Here is a 23224-nt window from a genome sequence, read left to right on the forward strand (position 1 = left end):
GAGGGACCCCCAGGCTGCACTGTCAAGTTGCCAGGACTCTCAGCTCCTGCCCACCTGTCAGCCCTGCTGTATTGCCATTTCCAAATAACTCATATGCAGCCCTTTGCATCATGATATAGGTTGGTGACCCCTGGTCTATACCGTTTGCTCTGTTCAGTTGTTTTAACTTACTGTATGCTTCCTTTTGTGTATCCTGTTAAAACTAATGCTGCAAATAATTTAATGAACTATATTGTATTAAAAAACAATTCCGTATTTAAATGTTTTATCTTATGAAAAACTGTGACAACCAGCAAAAGAATTGGCTACTTTAAATCTTATCCAGCATACTACTGCTTTTCTACATGAGAAGTGCAGTGGGGATTTAAAGGGTTGGAAATAATTTGGACACAGTGTTGAAGGCAGATTCAAACCAGGTTCAGTTAAACTGTAATAATTTTGATGCACTGGCTTAGCAGTGGCTTAGAGTCCCATCTGCTGAAAAAGGAGTTTGTACCCATTTGTTAGTTTTTTTTCCTGTAGCCCTCCAGAAGTAGCCACCAAATTTATTTAGTCAAATGGGCCTCACTCCTTAGTTGGACAGGATCGATGTCTTGCTCATGGCCAGTTCCTCTCACATGCTTCAGGGTGTGTTCCTTGGTTTTCTAATGGATGTCTACTGAGAAGAAACTGTTGTTTGTATGGAAGAATCATGAAAGTTGTGTGTCTGTTAGCACATTTGCAAGGAAGGGACTTAGTAGGAAGCAGACCTACCTTGTCACGACGCACAGCCTCAAGAGAAACTAGCTAACTGGCTGTCCCTGTAGGTACTTTGAGAAAACAGTATGTCCAAGTTTTTCACCTTGGATGACATGGGCTTGTTGCAGAGGACAATGTTGGGACTGATCTGTTTGGGGAGAGATATTAATATAAGGTGACCTCTGAATATTACATAAATGCTTTTACTCCTTCCCCTCACACAAGTTCCCAGTTATTACTGACTGTGCCATCCGAACAATGAGCTGCTCCTGAATCACAAAGCCAAAAATAAAAGAAGACAGCTGAATCACTTTCCCTTATCACACTGAGAAGTTGATATCTGAGTCAAAGTTGATTACTCCTCCCATGCTGGAAATAGCTCTTTCAGGTGGAAGAGACATTTAGAGAGAGACTTAAGGTAACCCAGGTGGTGTTATAGAAGCACAATGAGGGGCTGTACTCCCCTGGGGCAGGTGCTTGACAAATATAGAGATGTTACTTGGCCTAAAATTTGCAATGTAAACAGTCAACTTGAGAGCAAGTAGAGGGAACATCTCTCAGCAGTGAGGGTGAGGAGGTCAAGAAACTAATTCAGCTGAGCACCAAATGTCACCTGAGGTGCTATTAACTGGCTTTTGCAACACTCGCTCCCATTTCCATCCTAGATAACAACCAGAGATGCAGCGAGTTGAGAAATGCCAGCCAAGAGTGTTAACACAGAAAAGCAGTGCAGGTTCCAGTGAGGCAACTTCAAAGTAAATAGAAAAACAAATGAACGGACAGAGAGCATGCATATTAATGAGCCTGAAGCAATATGCCCAAAGCAAGCTTGCTGTTAGCATGACCTGTTTCAAAAGATAGTGACATTAACAGCTGAGCCATTACAGGGAGGACAATGGTTTTAGGAATAGAGGGAAATGCCTCTTAGGAATTCAGACCAGAAAGGGAAGAATTATTACAGGTGATTTCGTCATCTTTCACTCCATTCTGCTTTCAAAAGTCACCACATATCAGCCTTGATAGGTCTGCTCTTTGTTCCCCATCAGTCCTGAGCTGCAAAGGAAATGTGCTGATGTTTTTGTCCCTGCAGAGCTGACATGGTGGATGTAGAGCAAGCTGGAGCCTGGCCCCTGGACAGACTAGAATTGTTTGCTAAATTGCAATTAGTCACATCTGTGCAGCCCCACTGAGGGCAGGGATTAAATGGGATAGCATTGCAGAGCCCCTGGTGCTGGCCAGCTGGAGGGGGAAGCATGGCTGCAGAGTAAGAAGGTTGAAAAGGAAGGATGTGAGCTCCCTTCATCCTCTTGTTTCAGTCCAGTAGCCAGTTTGGGGCAAGGAGAAAGGAATGGCTTCTGGTCCTTTTTAAACTTAAGCATTCTTACTATGAGAAGTGGAACACTGAAAGAGCCAAGCAACTGTCTTAGCAGTGTTTTTCTGAGAGATGCAGTTTCCTTTCCGATGTTTTAAGAGAGTAAGAAAGAGGGAAAATGCAAAAAAAAGAAGTGACTGGGAGATACGTTACTGAAAGAAAACAAAATATTTGCACAATCCACTTTTTTTGCTTGTAGTGTGGTATAATGAGGTTACTAGTTGATGAAATACAATACTGGCCATGCATGTCTGGGTGCTAATTATCATCATAATCACTCATGTCTTGTGTTACTCTGTGTGACTTTCTAAAAATGCTTTTGAGTTGATTTTTCAAGCATGCCTGGTCTTTCTACTTTCACATAGTGCAAAAATAAACAAAGACTGTCTTTTCTGCTTACCGATCAAACCATAAGCTGTAGGGAGGACTTGATATGAGGTGTTTCAACTAATTTATATAATATATCATTTACAACATATTTAACAGCACATAACATAAGGTTTTGTCAGGAAAATTGTACAAAAAATATACCTTAGTTTATGTTTCAGTATTACCTTGTAATTTGTGGACTTGGGAGCCAGAGAGCAGCTGTCTTTGTAAAGCTGCAAGTTGATAAGCAGGATCCTGTCTCTCTTTCTAATGGCAGAAATGACTCCCAGCTCCTGCTGAGTTGTTTCAGTGCAGCTCAGGTTGCCCCTTCCTGATGCAGTATGTATAGGATGTCTTTGTGTATATAAAATTCAGGAGGGCACATTAACTGGTGATGGTTCAGAAAAGAGGACGTTAGCGGAGTGTCTATGGTTTCTATGCCATTTATCATCAAATCTTCCCGCTCAAGAATTGGGCCATTAGGGACTAATTAGTCACCCTAAGGTTGTTTTTTTTCCAGTAGTTTCTTACTGGAAGTTAACGTTTAAATCTTCAGTTCTCTAGAACTGTAAAATTGTCACCTTTTAATCTTTCCTGATGTTTGTTCTGGTATTTTAACAGTGTGGGACAGTAGAAATCAATAAATTTATCTTCTTTTTGCTAGCCTTTATGCAGAAAACCACAATAGTGAGTTGCTTCTGAATTTGAAGGAATTGTGTGTGATGAGGTCTTGTAAATGCATTTCAGGCTTGTTAGGAATCTAAATGTTTTACCTTGCCTGGATGATGACTGAGGCCCATGGCTTATTTCTAAAGCTGACTTTAATTTATCCATATACGTATCACAAACAAAATATTTTAGATATATATGCTGGGATAAAAATAACGTTCAGAACCGCCTCGCTGGGAGAAGTCAGTGGTAATTCATGTGAGCTTACTTGCCTGTCTTCTCTCAGGATCTACGTTATCTGGTCTTATTGGCTTCATTCTAGTTCTTCTCCCACGTTGAATAACTGGCACATAATTCAGGACAATTACACGTTATGTTTGCTGAGGAGATAACCAGAATGGAAGAAACAGGAGCATTGCAGATAAAGACTGAGTTGCATTTGGTAACTTCGGGTAGATGCAGCGTTCATGGTCTTGCTAGACAGAGCAGACTGTTGCAGTCTCTCATCTTCACAACCAACAGATTAGATTCTCCAGAGGGGCTACTGATAGTGCTAGGCCGTAAGTACAGCTTGTGAACTGGATTACTGTCTTCCTCCATGAATGAACAAATGGAGCTGAGAAGAAAACTATGAAAATACTTGAGATTTCGAGCATTCCCACTGTGCATCTGAAAAATCAAGACTGCTTGAATGTTTCTCATTTATAGTTGCAAAATGATAGACAGTGAACTAAGCACTGTACTAAGTCTGTGATCAGCTCTCCTGCTGAAGCTATTCTGCCATATAAAAATAATTATGTATTGGCCAACTGAAACCTGGAATTACAGCCCAAGAGCTATGGCATTCACTGAGCATATTGAAGTTTGACATTCAAATCTCTGCTCAGTCTTTTTCCTGTATCCCAATTGCATGCCATGTGTGACGAATGCCAAGAGTGAGCACGGTGAATACCCTAAGTCCAGTGGTGACATAATGGAGTTCCTTGCAAAGGAGTCGCTTCCAGCTACACCTGTAGTTAATGAATAAAGGAGCTGCAGCATGAAGAGCTGGCAGTGAATGTGATTTAAAAACTGCTTGAGTAAATTGTGATGGACTTGCAGGAGACATATGAAATGACTCTGATTTGGGATGTGTGTCACTTAGGGAAGATGAACCAATTCCCAGGGTAAAAGCTAGGACTATAAAGCTGAACTCAGGTATGATGGATCACTATAGCTGGACATTGTCCTGCCACACAGCATGAGACTGGAAGTACTGTGATCTGTATTGTTCATCAGTAGATGGCCTGGGCTATGTTTCTGTTCCTGACTTTGACCAGGCAAAAACACCCATATGCGGATGGCTTTGGAAATTGCCCAAGTGCAAAACCTGAAACTGATACAAGAAGCAGAAGAGAAAGCTGATGAAACCTTGTGGCTTTCTTAATCATCACAAAGTCATACAGGTCTGTTTGAATCAGGAGAGAAGGATAACTTACTGATGGGTTACTTTCCTTTGATTGGTGAGGTGTTGCTGGGCACACTGACTGCTGCTCTAAAAGCATGCCCTAATTTGTGGGTTTGCTCTGCGTAATGTTCTAAAGGAATTAATAACGGGTAATGGTCTCAATTTTTTAAGAGTTTCTTTCAGCAATACTTTTTAATAAAGTAGCAGAAGCACTGATGTCAAGTCCTTCCTACAGTATGCGTAATCAAATAGGTAAGCAGAAAAGATAGTACATATATCACAGAACAGGACTAAAGGGGAAAAAACCTTGTAGATTCCAGGGATCAATATTTAATATTTTAGAATACTGCAGTGTTCCCCTGCAGTGTGTTTTCACGGTTATCATGTCAGAGATTCATGGCACAAGAACGAAATCTCAGCAGCAATACCTAACTAGCTTTGTAGCTCAAAACCAAATGGCTCTGTACTACATAAAAATAAGCTAGCACTTCAGAGAAGTTACTACAGGGAGAATCTGAAGAGTTCTGTTGCTGTAATGGGAGCAAATGCTCAATGTTTTTTGCAGGAATTGTGACAGTTTGTTGAGGCCTTTGTTCTGGGCTTGGAGATCCAGGTTTGGATCTGTAAGAATTGCTGTGCTGGTCAGGCCACATGGCTGGTGCCTTGTGCCCAACTGCAGTCATAAATAGCTGCTTAGGAGGGATGTAAGAACAGGATAAGCATATCTGATTTTTTTCAAATGTTTTCCAAGTTTCTCACCACTCAGAAACTCAGGGAATCCTTGAGCCAAATGTGGTTTCTACGTATTTAATTCTCCTGAATGGATTTCTGTCCACAGGCAGCTGTTTATCTTTTAAGATGTGTAAATTTTTAGTACCTGCAGTAACTTTGGCAAAGAACTCTATGGCTCAACTATTCACTGTCCAGTGAACTATCTCTTTCTATTGTTTTTAACCTGATTCCTACTAGCTTTTTTGTATTTGAAGAGAGATCAAATCATCCCTGTACGCTTTCTTTATGCCATCGTGACTTAACTGTTTCATTTTCTCACTTAGTTGTCTCCTTTTCTAGATTGAAAAGCAATCATTTGTTTAGTTATTCATCATGTGGAAGATGCTCTGTAATTTTGAGCATGTTATTCCCTCCCTGAACCCTTTCCACCTTTCCAGCTAGAACTGGAAAAGAAAGAGGGTATCCCAATCACCAGGCTGGGGAGTGGGGTAAACAAGCAGTTCGAACCCTAACCCGCGTTTTGGTTAAGAGCGGCACTGTGGGTTGGATGTGCTTGCTATAGAAGTGGGAGCCTTTTATATGGCAGGAAGAGTGGACGTGATGTTGTAGAGCTGACATGGTTTGCTGCTTACGGACGGGAGAAACGGGCTGCATGCCGCAGGGAAGTAGGATTCAGCGGATCCATCTTTATCAGCCAGCATCGCTATTCAAGGATATGAGTCCCTGCAGTTTCTGATCAGCAGAAGGTACAAAGGGGTGATTCTGCTGTTGCAAATTCTGTGAGAGCATGGGAGAAGTAATTTAGATGGTGGAGAAATCGTGTGTCAGCCATTGCAGTGAAGGTGGGGAGCTGGACTACTGATGTTGGAATTGTGGTTTGTTTTTTTTTTTTATTTGTAGACAGTGGTGTAAAATACTAGTTTGCAAAACATTTTTAAATACAAACTTCCTGCTTTAACTAGTTTCTGCACTAACTAGGTCAACGTAGGACGTGTTACATCTGGAATGAAACATTTCGTGCTTTGTACTGTGTCACTCAAAGTTGAGAATGCGAAGGAGGGTTCGCCGGTTGCTGTGAGGGTTCCCATTTGTTCAGGTCAGTGACCTGCTTCTTGAGAGGATCTCGGGTTGCCCTAACAGACAAAATTTTGCACTCCAAGTAACTAGAAATAGTGGTGTTCTATAACATGCTTGTATGTTTGTATGCTTGGGCCCAACCCTGTAATGAGGAAGCTAGATGCAAGAGAGAACTAATTTGACTTAATTGGAAGCAGGGAGGGAATTAGAAATTTCGCTGTAGAAATAATATAGCTCCTTTTATACAGGATGCAGTTTATGAAGATCAAGCCCTAAGCAGTTAGAAATGCTGAAGAAAAAGCCTCTAATAAAATAACAAATTACAGCCAGACACTGGATTTGTTTTTATTTCTTGTAGCATTATGTTTCCAAAAGTGGTTAGATCATAATCTGTGAGGTTACTGAACTGCAAATGCAAATTTACATGCACACAAGTAATACATTTTGACATATAGGTTAACAAGAGAATGGTGCAAATTTCACACAGCACTGGCTTGCTAATTACATTTGTTTATTTTCAGAAGCAACTTCATTTTCATTAAGAAAATGCAGATTCTGCAATAGTAATCTTTGCTGGTAGTTCAATAGCTCACACTCTGAACATGTGCTCTGCTACAACAGTAATGAAAGTGAGCCTCAAAAAAAGAGCTCAGGAAGAATTTGTGGAATTTAGGAGTGCATGCAAGTGGCAAGCATCTACCATTTTGGTGTTGGATCCAGTTGAGATAGGTTGAGGAATAGGTGGTAGGAGTCTTATGAATTTTGATAGGGTTTTTTGTGTATTTGTTTTCTCTTTTGACCTAGAGTAGGAAATGTATTAGCAAAAAGGCATAAAATGTCTTTTATACAACATATGTAACTGGGACAAAAGAAAGGACCCAGCATAAGCTTCCAGTGAGCAACAATAGCACAAGTATTTTGGGTAACAGCTCCAAATAAAGCACATAAGTTACAGGAATAAAGGTTTAAATGAAGAAAATGGGGAGAAAAAAGCAGTAGAGGAAAGGTTTTGAATATATTGCTGCTGCTGTTCCTGACTGCCCCGTGCTTTCACTGATATGTTGAAGGAAAGAGATAATCCTTGGCTCTGTGTAGATATCATTCATACTGATACTGCTGCACTTATTTTTCTTTGATCATAGCACATACATGTGAAAATCACTTGTAAAATGCATTCACGTGCAGTTCAGCACTGTGGGGGTCTCATGCTGCTAAAGCTTTATTTGTGTACCATAGTATGTCCTGTACTACATTAAGAAGTATTTTCAGAGGAATATATAGGTGTCGAAGCACACTAACAAACTAAATTTTATAATGCTCCTTGCTTTTTCTATTGTGTTTGTTTACATACTTAAATCTGTAAGATTCTGTAACACAGAGTGGTAATTATTTCAGTCATTTATACAAGACGTGGAGATCCTCCGGCAGTAGCACACAGGTAGTATATGGGGAAGTGAAGGAGTTCAGGACATGGCAACTCATTTCAGCCATGTCTAGGTCTCACTTAGGACCGAGGGAATGTCTGTGCTGTGGGTGCGCAGGTGGAGGAGTTGGCTGTATCCATGCTTTCCATGGAGCCAGAGCAGCTCAGGAATGCCGTGCAAAAAAAGTTTTGGTGAATGCAAATTCAGCTCCCTGAATGCAGCTGCCTGGTTATCTGGCTGGGACCTGCAGTGCTGTTGGGGTGGGCCAGCTCAAGGTTCCCCTCGCTCAGGGATCTGTGCACCCTGCTGCACTGCGCAGTGCAACCATGTCTGCGACCCTGCACACCGGCCCTCCTTTCGGGGGTCAGTGGGCCCATCAGGAGAAGAAAGCCAGGAGATTCTACTTTCAGGCAGAAACCAAACCAATTATGTGTAATGAAGAAAGTCCTCAAACCATGCACTTCATCTCTTTATTGTCTGCAATATTTCAGTAAATAATTTTGCTTCCAGAAGGGACATTCATACGTGTAGCTACTATGCATAAGCATCATATGGAAATACCATCTTATGGAAAGTCTTAAAATTCATGTCTGTACAGAGCTGAAAAGATCCTAACTTAATATTCACAACTATGCACTAATCTGAATTGTTTTAAATACTGGCTCAAGGACTGAGTGTACTGCATGTGTTCAGTCTAATTCTCTCACCCAGCATGTTCCTGGGTATTTTCTTTGTATGCACAGATAAAAGTATGGAAGAAAGACAAAATATGGCTGGTATCCATAAAGAGCTAACTATGCCTAGGGCTTAATTACTTAATGCTGCAGCTTTGGAAGTGGTTCTTGTGCCTCTCGTCATCTTTCTATCAAATGGCATCAAAGTGCTGGATGGAATATGGTCCCATAAATTTTTAATTGAGATATTTTTGGGTGATCTACCATAATGATTTTGTAAGATTAGCTTAATTATATATTTATAGGTCCAACTCTGACACTGCAGAAGACCAAGGGGAGGTTTGCCATTGCTTTCAATGAGTTTAGGTCTGTGGGCTAAATACTACCTTCATTTCCATGTATACATTCTCCTAAAAGTCAATAGGGTTGTACACATGCAAGTGAAAGTAGGATTTGTTGCTGTAAAATTAATGTTAATCATTTACTTGCCAAAACCTCTTATTTAGGATATGGGTTTCTGCAGGGAAAGAATCAACTCCAGAGGACACATGATTGTGCAGTTGTGTCTCTTCCTCTGTCCAAACCAAACTCAAGTGGTACAGTTTGCAACAAATTCTGTTAGCTACTTCTTAGAGCTGGCAGGCCTTCTGGTATTATTGTATAAAGGTTTTTTTATTTGTTGACGATTTTGGAAAGTTAAAGCAAATACTCTAAACCCAAGAGCATTGCTGAAGCCAAAGAAAAGTTTACAGAGAAGGGCTTTGTGTCTGTTAATTTTGGTTGTTTTGGTTTGATTCCAGCCGTGGCTGAAGTTGTCGCAGTGCAAGGTCAACAGAACATCAACGTGGTGGTGCCATTTCAGGCACACTTTGAACAACCCCTCCACTCCCTCAATCTGTTAGGTTCAAGCTTGGTTTGGGATTTTGCTTTTGCATCAGACAACACATTAGTTTTGACAAGATAACCTCGTTTCAGTTAGCATCTGTAGGCTTTATATTTTCGGTACATTGTAGAGAACTTTCTATAGATCATCATTGTGGCATTGATAAAGATGGTGTCTACTAATAGTACTAGATAAAACAGTTTGAACTCAGAGCTTTTTCAAGACATGCTGGAAAGAGTGGGTACTCCCAGATTATCCTTTTTTCCCCATAAAACATATTACTCTTCTTCTGAAGGTTTTTCTTCCCTCCCTTGAATCAGTAGCCTGTAATTGTTACAATTATACCGTTTGACTATGTAAAAGTGGCTAAAATTACAGTTTAACAAGACATTTTACATTTCTAGAATGTAAACACCTTTATAGGATTAATTTTTCAACTTTGAATAAACATACTAGCTTATGAACAGGTCCATATTATACATCTGCAATGAATTTAGGACCTATATGAGCACAGAAGTCTTGCATATCAGTGGGAGCCTGATCACTAGTGACCATTTCAGAGTGATCTTCATGTTTGGTAAGTCACTCCTAGACCACAGCCACTGTAAATTCCTTGGACTTTGGTACAGTGAAGAGCTGTGATCTCTCTGCTCACAAGTACTTGCTCAGTGTAACTTTTTTCCACCTTGCTTAATACATGTTCATGTGATTTGCTTTGTGTTTACAGACTTCTGGCAGGTAACTCAATGTGACTCAGTTGACTGCTCTGTGGTTATGATAGGTTCATTTTACATGCCCTCACTGCTGAGAATCAGGGAGCTACGAGGAGATGCTCAGCTATACTTGAAAAAGATTTTGTTTGGGGCTGTGAAAAACATCTTCAATTTGGATATATTTTTAGTAGCAAAATTAATAGATATTTAAAATTCCCTGAGCTACTTTTCTTCTTTGATCTGTCTGTCAGCTTGACATGAATAGAACTTATACTTTTGTGCTGATGCCTACTATCTTTTTTTGGGTTTTTTTGCAAGGCAGGTTAAGCAAATGCATTAAGAGCCACAAAAGCTTTTGGGAGTCCCTTTGCATTTATGTGATTAAAAGAACATTGAGTTTAAATGCAGTGTTGCTGTTGGAAACTGTGATGTTTGAAAACAAGTCTTAGCTATTAAATCAGTTTTCAGTAGATAGATGCAAGAAGTTAATTTTCTTTTTTAAATTTTTAGAAAATTAGTGTGGATGCTGTTATTTTTGGAATGAAGTCCTACCCTTTTTTGGGCCTCAAAAATAAATTTGAAATAGATATGACTGTGAAGAAATAGTGCATTTTTTCCTTGAAATAAGAATTGTAAAACTTCACTGGCAAGTTGTCCCTGTCTCTTCAATGTTTTTTCTGCCTCCACAATTTCAGGGCTTGCGAAAGTTCTGAGATCCTTCCAGCCCCAGGAGGCTGCTCCCCTTTCTGAAGATATGACTTCCCCTCATTAGCAGATACATTAGGACTTTTCCTGCTCTCATGTACACAAGAACCTCATACCCCTCCTCGCCTAAAATGTCATGGGAGGCTCAGTGGCTCTTCTGCATCACTCCCTGCAGTGCAAGTGCCATATGCCGTAATTGGCCTGGCAATTAGGGGGGACACAGCCTGCTCCAGGGAATGGCATCCTGAGAAGCACCACATGTGCCTGGTGTCTTCCCCAGGGGAATCCCTGCTAGGGAGGACACTGGGGGTCTGTCTCTGGGCTGGCCAAGGATAGTTATTAAAGAGGCCTTACAACTCACAGTAATTAATTCTGACAGTGGACTGGCATAGGGCAGTGATTCAGTAAACTCTCTGCATATAAAATGAGGAATGCCTGTACTGTGATTTGTTGCTGTACCTTTGCGTGTTGTTAATCTGTGGATTTACCTTACCAGTCTATCAAAAGCTTCTCCCAGGATAAGTGGAAGAGACTCCGGTGCCAGTTTTCCGCTTATGCAGTTTCCTTAGAGCATTGCAGCATGTTCAAAAGGGCCGACTCTGCCTCCCCAGCCTGAAGAGGTTTTCTTGGTATTTCAAGAGTATTGCAACTTTATGCCTTCTCTTCTGAGTCTCCTTCTTAGTGTGCTTGCTGAGGAGTGGAAGTTGGTCTTTTTAGAGGAGGGGAAACTATGTTTGACCAGTGCTGAGGTCTACAGGTGACTGTGGGAAACAGGTCCTGAGGGATGGGCTAGGCTTTTGTAGAGATGTTGGCTCTGGATGCTGGAGAAAGAGAAGTGTCTGAGGTTGTTCTCATCTGTTCTCTGGGTATTCTTCTAAGCAATGCAGTTCACAACTTGGGCAACAGTACTAGGGTTGATGACTCCCTATAAAATGGGAGTGGTGTCAGGTGAAGGACAGCTAAATGATCTCTTGTATGTGTATTTGTTCCAAATTCTGCTCTCACTTGTGTCATGCCACCCTGTCAGTGTTCAAGTCCCTGGCTCTTTGCTAGAGGAGTCACATTCTCCAAGCTGTAGCACAAGCCACAGTGCTGAGGGAGCACTTCTGGGGTGCCAGCCCTTGCCCATGTAGCATAGAAAATCAGGACTGTTCTTGCTTTGATAGGTTTTGTTAATGCAAAGTCCTCATTTGAAAGGGTAGCAGGACAAAGATCTGGAAAACAGGAATGGCAGAGCCCTAAAGACAGTCCCTGCTTGCAGCCTGTGAATTGTGAAGGATCATGGTGGATCAAGTGTGTCACATGAGGCAGCATAGACTGAAGAGTGTGGTTGGACAGCAGTGACATATGTTTACTCAGCTTTTTTTTTTTTCTTTTTAGTTTGACTTTCAGAGGACTCCATCTCTTGGAGTCCCAGCTAACATGTCAAAAGACCTGACTGTGCCTCTTGTGTTAACTGTGTGAAATCTCTAGATGGCTGAAATTTGAAGCAACAGCTTGAAAAAGAAATGAGCAAATATTCACTTCAGCTACCGTAGGGAGCTCCGAACATGAATTCATGTTACATGTTGTAAAATAAAGTGGAAAGGGAATGGCTCATTATTGCACATCATTTGTTCTTAATTACTCCGTACAAAATTAATAAACCTTAAAACCCCAGGTTTTAGAAATTGTTCAAGATAAGAGTCAAATGATAGTGAAGGGGAAATAGGAAGGGTAAAGCATTAGGGCTTCAATGCCTTATGTTTAACAAATGATCTAAGCAGCAGTTCATAGTTTCAATGGTCTCATCTCCTTAGCTGCATATTAAGCTTCAGCACTATTAGTTAATTATGTTGAAAAAAACAGGAGTTCTTTCTCTGACAGTGTTGAGGAACTTAAAGCAAGTGTGCTTTTGTGGGATTGATTTTTTGCGTCATCTCTGTGACCACTACCTTTGGTGGAGGGGAATTGCTGCCCTGCCAGGAAACACCAGCCTTTTACGCAGAAACACCTTCTGCTTAAGTGTTGAGGTTCCTGATTCTGCAGCTCCAAAGGTCTCCAAGGTTTTCAACTGAGATGAAATGAGAGGGGTGGACAGACATCATCATTGTGCAGAGCAAGCCTAAATTCAGATTATTTAGGAGTAATTCAAACATGGAGTGGGGTATCCAGTGGCTCCAAGTCTGTGGGAACTAATTTCTTTTGGAGCGGCAGCAGCAGAAAGATCCCAGAAGTGCTTTGTCGTCCATTCTCTCTACTCACTTCAGAGTAGCAAGAAGGCCTCCTTCATGTGAGAATGAACAACAGAAAGACACATTCTCTCAAGAGACACAGAGGTGTTAGTAGGGATGTCCTCCAGATCTTATTCCAGAAGACATATTGCACCTGCAAGGTAGGCAGCTGCCATACACATTGTCTTGTCTTGGCTGGGCTCCCCAGTGTTGAAAGTATAGAGTTACCTCCTTACTGATACCACTGTAGCATTGTGTTGCTTGAGGTACATTTTCTGCGTCTTTACAAACTCATGATGATAATTTTATTTTCGTTACTATTATGAGGGTTTCTCCAGAAAATCCTGAAAAAAGAAACATATCATTTCAAAGTATTCACAAGGGGTTAAGCCCCCCTGTGCTCACTATAGTGCATGCTTTCTCTGAGTATGTCAAGCCTCTGCATTAGAGGAATTTGCATGTAGTGATACTGTGTGCTATGGCTGTCAACAGAAATGCGAAAGCTGGTGTGTGTCTATCCCCGAGTGCTCTAATGAGCGGCACCACATCTACTCAAACTTCTGTTTATAAAGAGATTGTTCCAAGCATTCACCCTTAGTGAAAGGTCTGAATGCAAAGCAGTCAGATGAGGGAAAAAGGAGAATATCGTTAAATATACACCCTTTGAAATTCCCGAAGGAAACCTCATTTCAGTGAACCTAAATACATTTCAAAGTGGCAGACTAAACAAAATACTTCAAGAAGGTAACTCTGAAAAATTAAACTTTTTTTTCTTATTTAGAAATGCTGTTGGCCGTGAACAGGGTCACTGCCTTTGTTGGAGGTAGGCGAATCATCTGTAATGAAAGACTTAGCCATTGAATTTTACTTCTTTTCTGCTTTTGATCTATTCACAAGCTCATCATGAGATTTATTTGTTGTTCAAAAATCTCCCTGCATTTTTACTCAATAATGTTCCTGCATGAATAGCTGTCAAATAGCCAGTATTGCTTGATGTCTGGACTCCAACATTGGGCTGTACTGGCTAGTTGCCTGGGTTACCTGTGTTAGATCTATCTGTTTCTTGTAGTGGAGCATTCCTGATACTACTCAACAGACGGTGAATTTTGAATAATTCAGTCAAATGTGAAATGCCAGCTGTGTTTTTGGTGACTATTGACGTCTTTGAGATTGAAAAATAAGCAACTGTTCACAAATTTATTTGTACCAGCTCTGAATGAAGAAAGAAAGCACAAACAGGAGTCACCGATATCTCTGAATCAACATTTGCCTGCAATTTGAGCAACTTTTACAGGGGGAAAGAAAACACCTTTACTTCATTAATTCTTAGGATTAATTTCTAACAATGGGATTTTTGAAAGTTTTTCAGTTGTATATAACTATCTTCTTACGAGATAATTACAACTATATGAGAGATTTAATCTCTAGGTGAGTAATTTGAGAGCTAAAATATCAAAGGCCTCCTCTTCTAAAGAAAAACGAATTAATCTTTGCATATGGTGAACATATCACACACATCTGAATTAAGAGTGGTCCGTTCAAATATCCTTTGAAATCTTAAATCCGGTAGAAAGAATGTAAAGACGTTTTCTTAAGGATACTTATTTGGCACTGGTCTTGCAAGTATTTACACACATTAGTAGTTCTATTGTCTTCATGGCAACTAATTTTATATATATAAAAAGTGATTGATTGTGCTACTACATGTCAGCTTGGGGCTGTAGCCCCATCCCATTAGCAGTTCCTGTAGTTGTGAATATTCCTGTCCATGTGCTAGGGTTGCAGTCAGGCAGTTACTCATTCTCCCCTTCTTCCCCCTTGCAGCAGGGAGTGCAAGTGAATCAGCTCTTGACATGGTTGGTGTTCTCAGGACTCATCCTGACAACATCTTTACAAGGTACTTTTAGAGAACAGATAAAATATCATGTTATACATCATGCTGAAAATTGCCAAGTGAACACAAATACTGGTCTCTAAGCTATACCAAAGAAAACTAAGTGAAGTGGAATGGCTTGAAAGGCCTTTTTATGGACAAGTCAGATTTTGAAGTACTGACTCTGTGACATTAGCACCCAACACCCTGCACAAGCTCTTTGCACAGGTCCCAGGAGGGAGATTCCCAAATTCAAAATTATGTGATGTGAGGAGTGATTTTTCAAAGCCTTAGAAACCAGTCGGATGAGGAGAGTTGAGCTTATCAGACCTTTTTTCCTGCCTTTGAAAACTTCTAAACACCCTTGAATGATGATTTTTTTTTTATTAGCTGTCATAGCTGTCACTGAGATTTTCTTTTTCTTTTTGGTAGCCCAGTTTATAATGCAGGACAGTACCTGAACATGAAGAATAGACATTGTGTTTACCCTGGAGACCAGGCTTGGAGTTTGCCAGGACTTGATCTGTTCTGTATCTTTCCTGTCAATAGTAGGACAACTAATCTGACTCTTACAATTGCACATAGACTGGGCCAGACCAGCTACCCCAGTATCTTGTCTCTGACACTAGCAAATTACACACATCTGGAGGACAGTGTAGGTCTAAAGCCATATGGTGGTGATATCTTCCTGGTATACTGCTTTAGTTGCCAATGACTTTTGATTCAGGGACTCTGAAGGAAGAGATCTGCTATATTAGTATTTAATAGCCCTTAATAGGATTTTCTTCCATGGATCTATTTAATAATTTTTGAACCCATGTAGACAGTGTTTCATGAGCATGACTGTAAAGTATCTTTCATATACCTTTGTTAAATAAGAGAAGTAAATTAAAATCATATTGTACACTGTCTTGTGCTCCTGGCACAGTCTTGATCATTACATTGATGTCTCTTGGCTTAAAAATTATTTTTAATCCTTATTTGGTACTTTGATTCTTCATCTTATTTTGCTGATTTGGCTAACAGAGCGGCATTTCAGTGGAAGGCTCTTCAAGAACTACAGAATTTATACAACATGGAAAGACACCTTTCCTACTTAAAGAGGCTACCTATAGGTTGTAGCAAAGCCACACTTCACCCGAAAGATGAGGTGGAACTTGAAGTAAAGGGAGCTGACAAGATATTTTTGTAGCTTGTAGAGGAGCCACATGTTTGGGGCCGCAGGCTGGGGAGTATGTCAGAGACAGGTCCAAGATTTGAAATCAGAATATGGGAGCCTGCATGCCCCATTCATGCTTGCATTCACCAGCCTACATGTAACAACAATGTAATAATCAGCTATTTGCCTTCAGGTGAGGCTTTAAAAAATTTATTCGTCTCAACAGCCATTTCTTTGTTCAGTCATTTCTGCTCCGGTGCAGTTATCCTGTATATAATATACAGAGTACCACAGTCAGTGTAGTTTACCATACAAAGAGAGGCACATAGTGGGTCTGGCCTATAAAAAGTGTCTCTATATAGTTAATATTTAACATCCTTATCAGTATGCCTCGATGTTTGTAGACTTGAAAGCACACCTTGCCAAAGCCTGCGGAGTCTCGTAATGCACCGAGCCGCCTCTGCGTGTTTGTCCGTGAGTGGGAGCGTGGGGGGAATCGTGTATTGCTGACTAATGATCTGAAGATGGCAGCATTGGGTGAGCTATCTCATTTTCTTAGCTAAGCAGAGCTCTCTTAAATACAGAAATTGTAGTTGTTGCATATGGCAAACTTATCAAAAAATCAGCTTTTCATCTGAAGGGCTTTTCTTAATGCTATAGCTTAATACCACAAGTTAGTAGTAGGCAGACGTATTTTATCATCTGGTCATTTTGTACGCATTTTATTTGAGTTATACTGAGAGTGCAAGTCTTATCAATACTCAAGATAGGCTCTCATCAGCAAGTGTTGGCTCATAAATATGACTCCCTTTCATAATAGTAACAATTATAATAATTTTTGAACTTAAGTAAAAAAAGCTCCCTCTTTGTGTGCTATTTATCCATCAAGGAGGAAGCGAAATCGAGGTCTCCCTCTGTCTTGTGAACACCCTACCCCTGGGCAGCAGGGATTGCTCTCTCCTGTGCCAGCGTTAGCTCTCTGCCTTCTGCCCCTTCCTTCCCCATGAGTGCACATCCTCAGGGGAGTGGAGAGTGTTTCTCTTCCCTCCCTCCGCTGGCCCTCTGGGTTGCCGAGTGGGCATTCTCCTGGGAGCAGCATGATGTCGGTTTGGTCCTCCTCAGCCTGAGGAAGGGCTACAGTAAATGTGTCCCACATATGGGGACAAAGTCATGGCTTCTCTTACAGACCCGTAACAGACAAACACCAGACTCCCCCCTTTTAGCTGCTGTTGGTTTTAAGAATGAAAATTACTGTGATCACTGTGTTTTATCAGGAGCCCAGTTCTGCTGTGTATCTGTCAGGTTGTTTATGTCAGAGCATAACAACTACCTGATGGGTTCTTTTAAGAGAATTGAGGGGGAGGGGGCAAATTCAAGGACATTAGTGGGATTTAAGTGTAAAGCTGAGTGGTTCATTGCTGACAATGGCAGCATGTACAGAACAAGGACTGTAGCCTCCTGAAGGTTTTTCTGGCAAAATATTTAGGCAGGGAAGCTAAGTTTGTACTCTTCTTGGTGGTAGGTCTCTCAGCTTCACGTATCACTCCTACAGTGATGCCTTTGTCATTATGTGTGCCTGGCTGTTTGTCCCCGAGACATCTTTTTTGGAAGCCAGTTGTCTTGGCCTTCCTCTAAGTGTTGACATCAGCTCATTGCATCTAATGAAAATTTTTATGCCAACTTGGCTTGTCTGAGTCAATAGCAAAGCCAGAGGTGGAACTTTGATTTTTTTGTTTGACAATGTTGTGCTTTCACCTGCTCTTGTGGATATCTGTGCCTTTGACTGCTGTGATGGAATCTAACTCAAGACATTTGAAGTCACTGCAACCTTTCCTTCTTCCCAGCTGACTTAGCAGGTTTGGATCAGACACAGGGCTCATGTTTTAATTCTTTTTTATTACACCCTTCTACATAGTGCTATGCTGCATGAATCACTAACTCTACAGAACTTTTATGAGAGGCAGAGAAATGAATAATTTCTCAATTTCTAAACATTTGTTGAACTTAAAAGAACTGTTAATTTCTGCTCTTTCGCATTTAGTATGATACTCAGCCTGGAAGAGAGGGGGGGATTAAGGAGGAAATGGACCAAAAAAAATCATCGTGTTAGGATCCATTCTCAAGTTATTCAGAAAAACTTAAGATTTAGTACCAAATACTGGGTTGTTTCTTATCCTAAATTCATATTTCCTGCAAAGACATGTTAGGTTCAGTGGTGTTAATGTCCCTTTGCACAAAAACTGGAATTGTCAGATAATGTAATAAACACACACATATGGGGGTGTGTGTGTGTGTGTGTGTATATGCAGTATTTTTGTATAAGTTAGAAATCAACTTCCTAAAACCTTTATATGTAGCAATAGTTACTAGCTTAATCTCAACGGTTTGATCTAACATCAAAAGACAATCTTGATGTGTCCTAACAAAACCAAACTAAAACTCAGTACCATAGGAGCAGAAGTGACTGTCGTCTTTTGCATTTAGTGGACAGTGGGCTATCTGTGCTTCTTATGGTCTTCCTAACATTTAACTTTGTTGGGTGGATACAGCTGAGTTAGATACAGTACTGTTGTGCTGATTTAGCACATTTATTTCACAGCTTCTCATCAGTGTTACAGCTCAGATATGTTACCTGATTGAATGGAGACCTAAAGAACAATTGTAATGGATTGGTCAAGTGAACTCATTCGGCTGACTGTAATTTTCTTTCTGTAATTTAAGAAGCCAAGTGGCATATTAGTTCTTCATTTATGACAGAGTAAAATCTAGTGAAGACTAAGGCCTTGGCTCAAGAAGGCTCTTACGCACATACATATAAGTAAGTTCATTATAACTCAAGACAGCACTTAAATACGTGCCAGACTTTAAAGTGGCATCAGCTTGAGCTTAAAGCTGAGTGCTCTGAACTAGATCTCAGAGATCTTCAGAGGTTCCTAGACAGGCAGACCAACTACCTTGCAGGATTTTATTTTAAGGCACCTCATTTATTTCAGAAGGTTTCAAAAATCTCTGCAGATTACTATCAGCACCTTTGGTACCTAAATGATCTTGCTTGTCTGTTCCTAACTGGCCATTCCTGCGAACTGCTTGGGTGCCCAGAAAAAAAGCAGAATCTCATATTTTTGTGCAAAACTCCCTTACTGCAGAACACGACATTTAAAGTACTTAGCAGTAATAACATACTTTATCTGAAGTTATATTAAAGACATGAAATTCTGAAGAAGTGGGGCAATCAAGTGAATATGGTACCGATTGTCATTGCTGAAGTGCCTGTTTGCAACTACACTGTATGTATCTGTATATTTTACAGTGCTATTTTTTTACGATTGAATTTGGCCTTTGCAAGCAAGAAGGACAACTACGTGCTTACGGGGCAGGACTTCTGTCTTCTATTGGCGAATTAAAGGTATGTACCCTTAAAGCAGGATCAACTTTCTTTTAATCTTACAAAATAATAGTTGGATGTAAAATATTTTGACTTTCAAATAATAGTTAAAGTTCTCAAGATAAAAAGCTGACTTTTAAAACGTGATATTGACCTAAAAGCTTTGCTTGAAATATCAGCTGGCACTTGAAGCATGAAATGGATTTGTAAGGCCCGAAGTACCAAAGCAACTATAAACTACAAAACTTATTTCTGTTTGAATTTGCATTTCTTGTAAAAGGAGGCTCATAGGTTCTAACAGGTAAGGGTGCCTTGGGCTCTGAAAGCTTTGTTTAGAAGAGAAGCATATATTTTTAATACACACACAAAAATGTTTTGAAATCAGACACGATTCTGTTGTAAGTAATCCAGTGTATTTCAATGGATTTGTTATTGATATGAAAAGAACAACATTTATTAAGGCCCTGATTCAGTAGATTAATCATGTTTAAAATTAAGGAATGCTTATAAACTCATGTTAGACTTGACGTACATGCCTATGTGACAATACATAGAGCCCTATTCTTATAAAGGTGAAAGTGTTTAACTTTGCATGGTGTGAGTAGTTGCAGTGGATCATTTATTGCCTCTTTTTATGCCTAGAAAACATAGGGAACAAGCAAAAGGTATTTTGTCACAAGTGTAGTATTTTGGGACATAATACATCTCTCTGTTGGCAAGATGGGAGGGAAGGGGAAGGAGAGGGAGGAGTACTATCTTCTGGGACCCAAATGAACTCTTGGTGGCTTTTCAAGTAAACATTTGGTTTTAGAAAGCATATACAGAATAGTATTTACAAACTGTTTAGCAATATATCTGCTGTTTATTTGTGTTTAAGCATCCTCCCACCCTCCTGGGCTGGCTTTCAGTGAACTACCTGGCAGTTTAATAGAAGTATCTCAGTCTCTTTTTGCTGTTTGTTTCACCTGTAGCTGAGAATATTCATGGCAAAGCTCATTAGTCAAATTGCTATTCTTTCATTAGTAGAAAAAAGGTTGAAGAAAATTACCTTCTCCAATATTTTTTCTTTGATTGCATTACAGTTGCTCTAAGTTCAGTGCATTCTTCAGCCACAGCAGCATTCTGTATCAGCCTGACAATATTTTATACCCACAGTGCAAAGATGGTTAAATGCAAAGAGATTAGCATGTCCCACTTCTTTTCCTCTGGCTCAACAACATTCAGTGCTGAGCCCCAAATTCTGTGCAGGATTCTGCAGAGAATCAGGCCTTTTATTTAAACTAACAGTTACAGTCATTAGGTGATGACCCTGAAAATACCTATTACATCATTTACAAAATCTAAGGGCGTAAAAGCAAGGAAATGAATAGTCAAGAACATAATAAATCTTCTACCATCCATGTCATAAACAAACACATTATTCTTGTCAAGTGTGCATATTTTGTTACCACACATTTGTGATCCCAAATCTGTGTTCTTCATTCAGCCATAATCTCAAAGTATAAATGCAAAGGATAATCCTTTTGAAAAGCAACAGTAAAAATTAAATAATGTGCACATTAATGCACTATATTGATCTGCTTCAAAGGTATGGCCATATATATGTATATAATAATAATTTTGCCATAAATCAATAATATTATATACATTTCTATTACACTACATATATATTTCATAGATGTGAAGCCAGAAGGGACTGTTAGATCATCTGGGTTGACCTCTTGTGTATCATAAGCTATTAAATGTCACTAGATCTTGCATATAGCAAGCATAGGAACTTAAGTTAGATGTTTCAGTTATTGAGAGACTAAGCTGCAGGCACAGAACAGCACCATACCACAAGTAGCCATAGTCTCTATGAAGGAACTGATAAGGTGAAGAATGTCCAGAAAGTCTTTGTGGGACTGTGCTCCACAGTAGAAAAGAAGGTAAAAGGTAAGGGAAAAAATGCAAGAAACTACTAAGTTTTCTGCTAATCTGACCATGGGAGAAGCTGTTTCTAGACCAGAAACCTGGCAGTGAGTGTGCTTCTTGTCAACAAGATACATCAAGCAGGTGCTTAGGAAAGAGAATGTCTGGGCAGCCGTGACATTGGTGCACAGCCTTGCATCACGCCATTGCCGGTCTCTGATGTTTCCTGGGAAAGCAACCTCCCTTACCTCTGCCTGTATCTCCTAGCACCCCTTGGGAGGGAAAATTTCTTCCTTGACCAGAAGGTGTCTGAAAGATAATGCTAATATTGCATTGACTTACATAAGACTGTAGTTGAGATCTTGATTATATCAATATCCTGATTGTAACTGAAATGCTAATGGATGGCAGCAATTGCTCTGAAAATGATGACAACAATACTGGCTATTTCCGTGGTGAGTGGGGATGAATAGGAGACTCAGACTGCATGGCCATGAAGTCTGACCCTCGTGTGTGCAACACCCATACTTCTCACAGGAGTCAGAGTGAAGTCCTTTCAGAAATAACTACTGCCATTCTTAAGACAGTGGCAATTGTGGGCCCATAGTCCCTTCTGTGAAGAAGTTCAAATACTTATTTATCCTTGTCACTGGGAATGCAGATGTTGTTTCAGTGTTGAATTTTGCTACGTTGACTTTACAGGCATTTGATATTAATATGCTTTTGTCAGCAAGAAGAAAAGCCTTTCTGCAGCTGCCCTCCCTATCAGCTCTCTTTTCAATGCAACAGTGTTCACACGAAACAAAACAGTGGCCAATTTTATGTATAATTTCTAGAAACTTATAGAAATAAATAAGTTGCACTATTTGCAGGGTGGAAGTGGCCAGCAGTATTTGGGCCTTTCAGATGAGGAATGGCTTGTTCAGTCATCCCTCTTTCTATATTACACTGCTCCACTCCACAAATCTGGTCAACAGCTTTAGCAACAAAGAACTATAAAAGCTAGAGAAATGTGGGCACCAGCCTATCAATATAGGTTTCCCTTCAAGCCTTTTTCCCCACTCAGTATTTAGACTTCAAATTTCAGATATTAAAAAAATGCAACTCCTGATGTGCATGCTATGGAAGCATCAAGCAAAAAAAATTTAAAAGCACAACAAAATAAGGAGGAAGAGAAGATTAAAAATGAAGCCTGGGGGAAACCAAATAATACAGTAAGTAGTTATAAAATGTTCTGCCTAATATAGTCAGGTTAACTCTAGCTAACGCTATTACACAGTATATATTTGAGGCTTAGAGATAAGGCAGAAATAATATACATTTCAATTATTAAAACTATTTCTAAAAGGCAGTCCAAATGTCTTTGGAAACTTTAATCCATTTACTTTGTATGATGCTCTCTTGAACCCTTTCATTAAAGGAGTCTCCTATCAACTTCAGTTGGCTGTAGATCAAGTCGTATATCCCTATTATATGCTTCTATATTTAACAGAGAGATAGACTTCAAATCTTTCTGTATAGATTTTCAAAGTCAAATACAATATCCGGTCATATTTTGTTTTAATAATAATTTATGTGAAGAAGAGCCAGCATTAGCCTTTATAACCAAAAAGATTCAAATACAAGTTTTGGCTCTGTTTTCTGAAGAGGATGGAGATGATGGAGAAAAAAACTCCTGGATCCCAGATGCTCATTTTAGTGCTCTTTTTAAAAAGAAAGTCTTTTCCTCATTTGTCTGAACAATATATAAAATTATACTGATGAAATAAAAAAAATCCTGGTAAAATCAGGACACTGTCAGATTTGCAACCTATGTTGTAGATAAGCAGAAAAACATTAAAGAGCAGGTTTTCCAAGACTCTGTGTGTCCCCCTGTCGTT

General features: G+C 39.9%; 1 protein-coding gene across 2 annotated transcripts in view; it reads left to right on the plus strand.

Moving 5' to 3' along the window:
* Positions 1–23224, plus strand: part of TPH2 (tryptophan hydroxylase 2) — a 52643-nt gene that overhangs the window by 24030 nt on the left and 5389 nt on the right. For both annotated transcript variants that reach the window (XM_072879801.1, XM_072879710.1), the window contains exon 9: positions 19359–19454. In XM_072879801.1, the coding sequence (XP_072735902.1) occupies positions 19359–19454 (96 nt within the window). The remainder of the gene's footprint in view (positions 1–19358; positions 19455–23224) is intronic.

Source organism: Ciconia boyciana, chromosome 1 (assembly GCF_034638445.1).
Source record: "Ciconia boyciana chromosome 1, ASM3463844v1, whole genome shotgun sequence".
In the NCBI taxonomy this organism is placed as follows: domain Eukaryota; kingdom Metazoa; phylum Chordata; class Aves; order Ciconiiformes; family Ciconiidae; genus Ciconia; species Ciconia boyciana.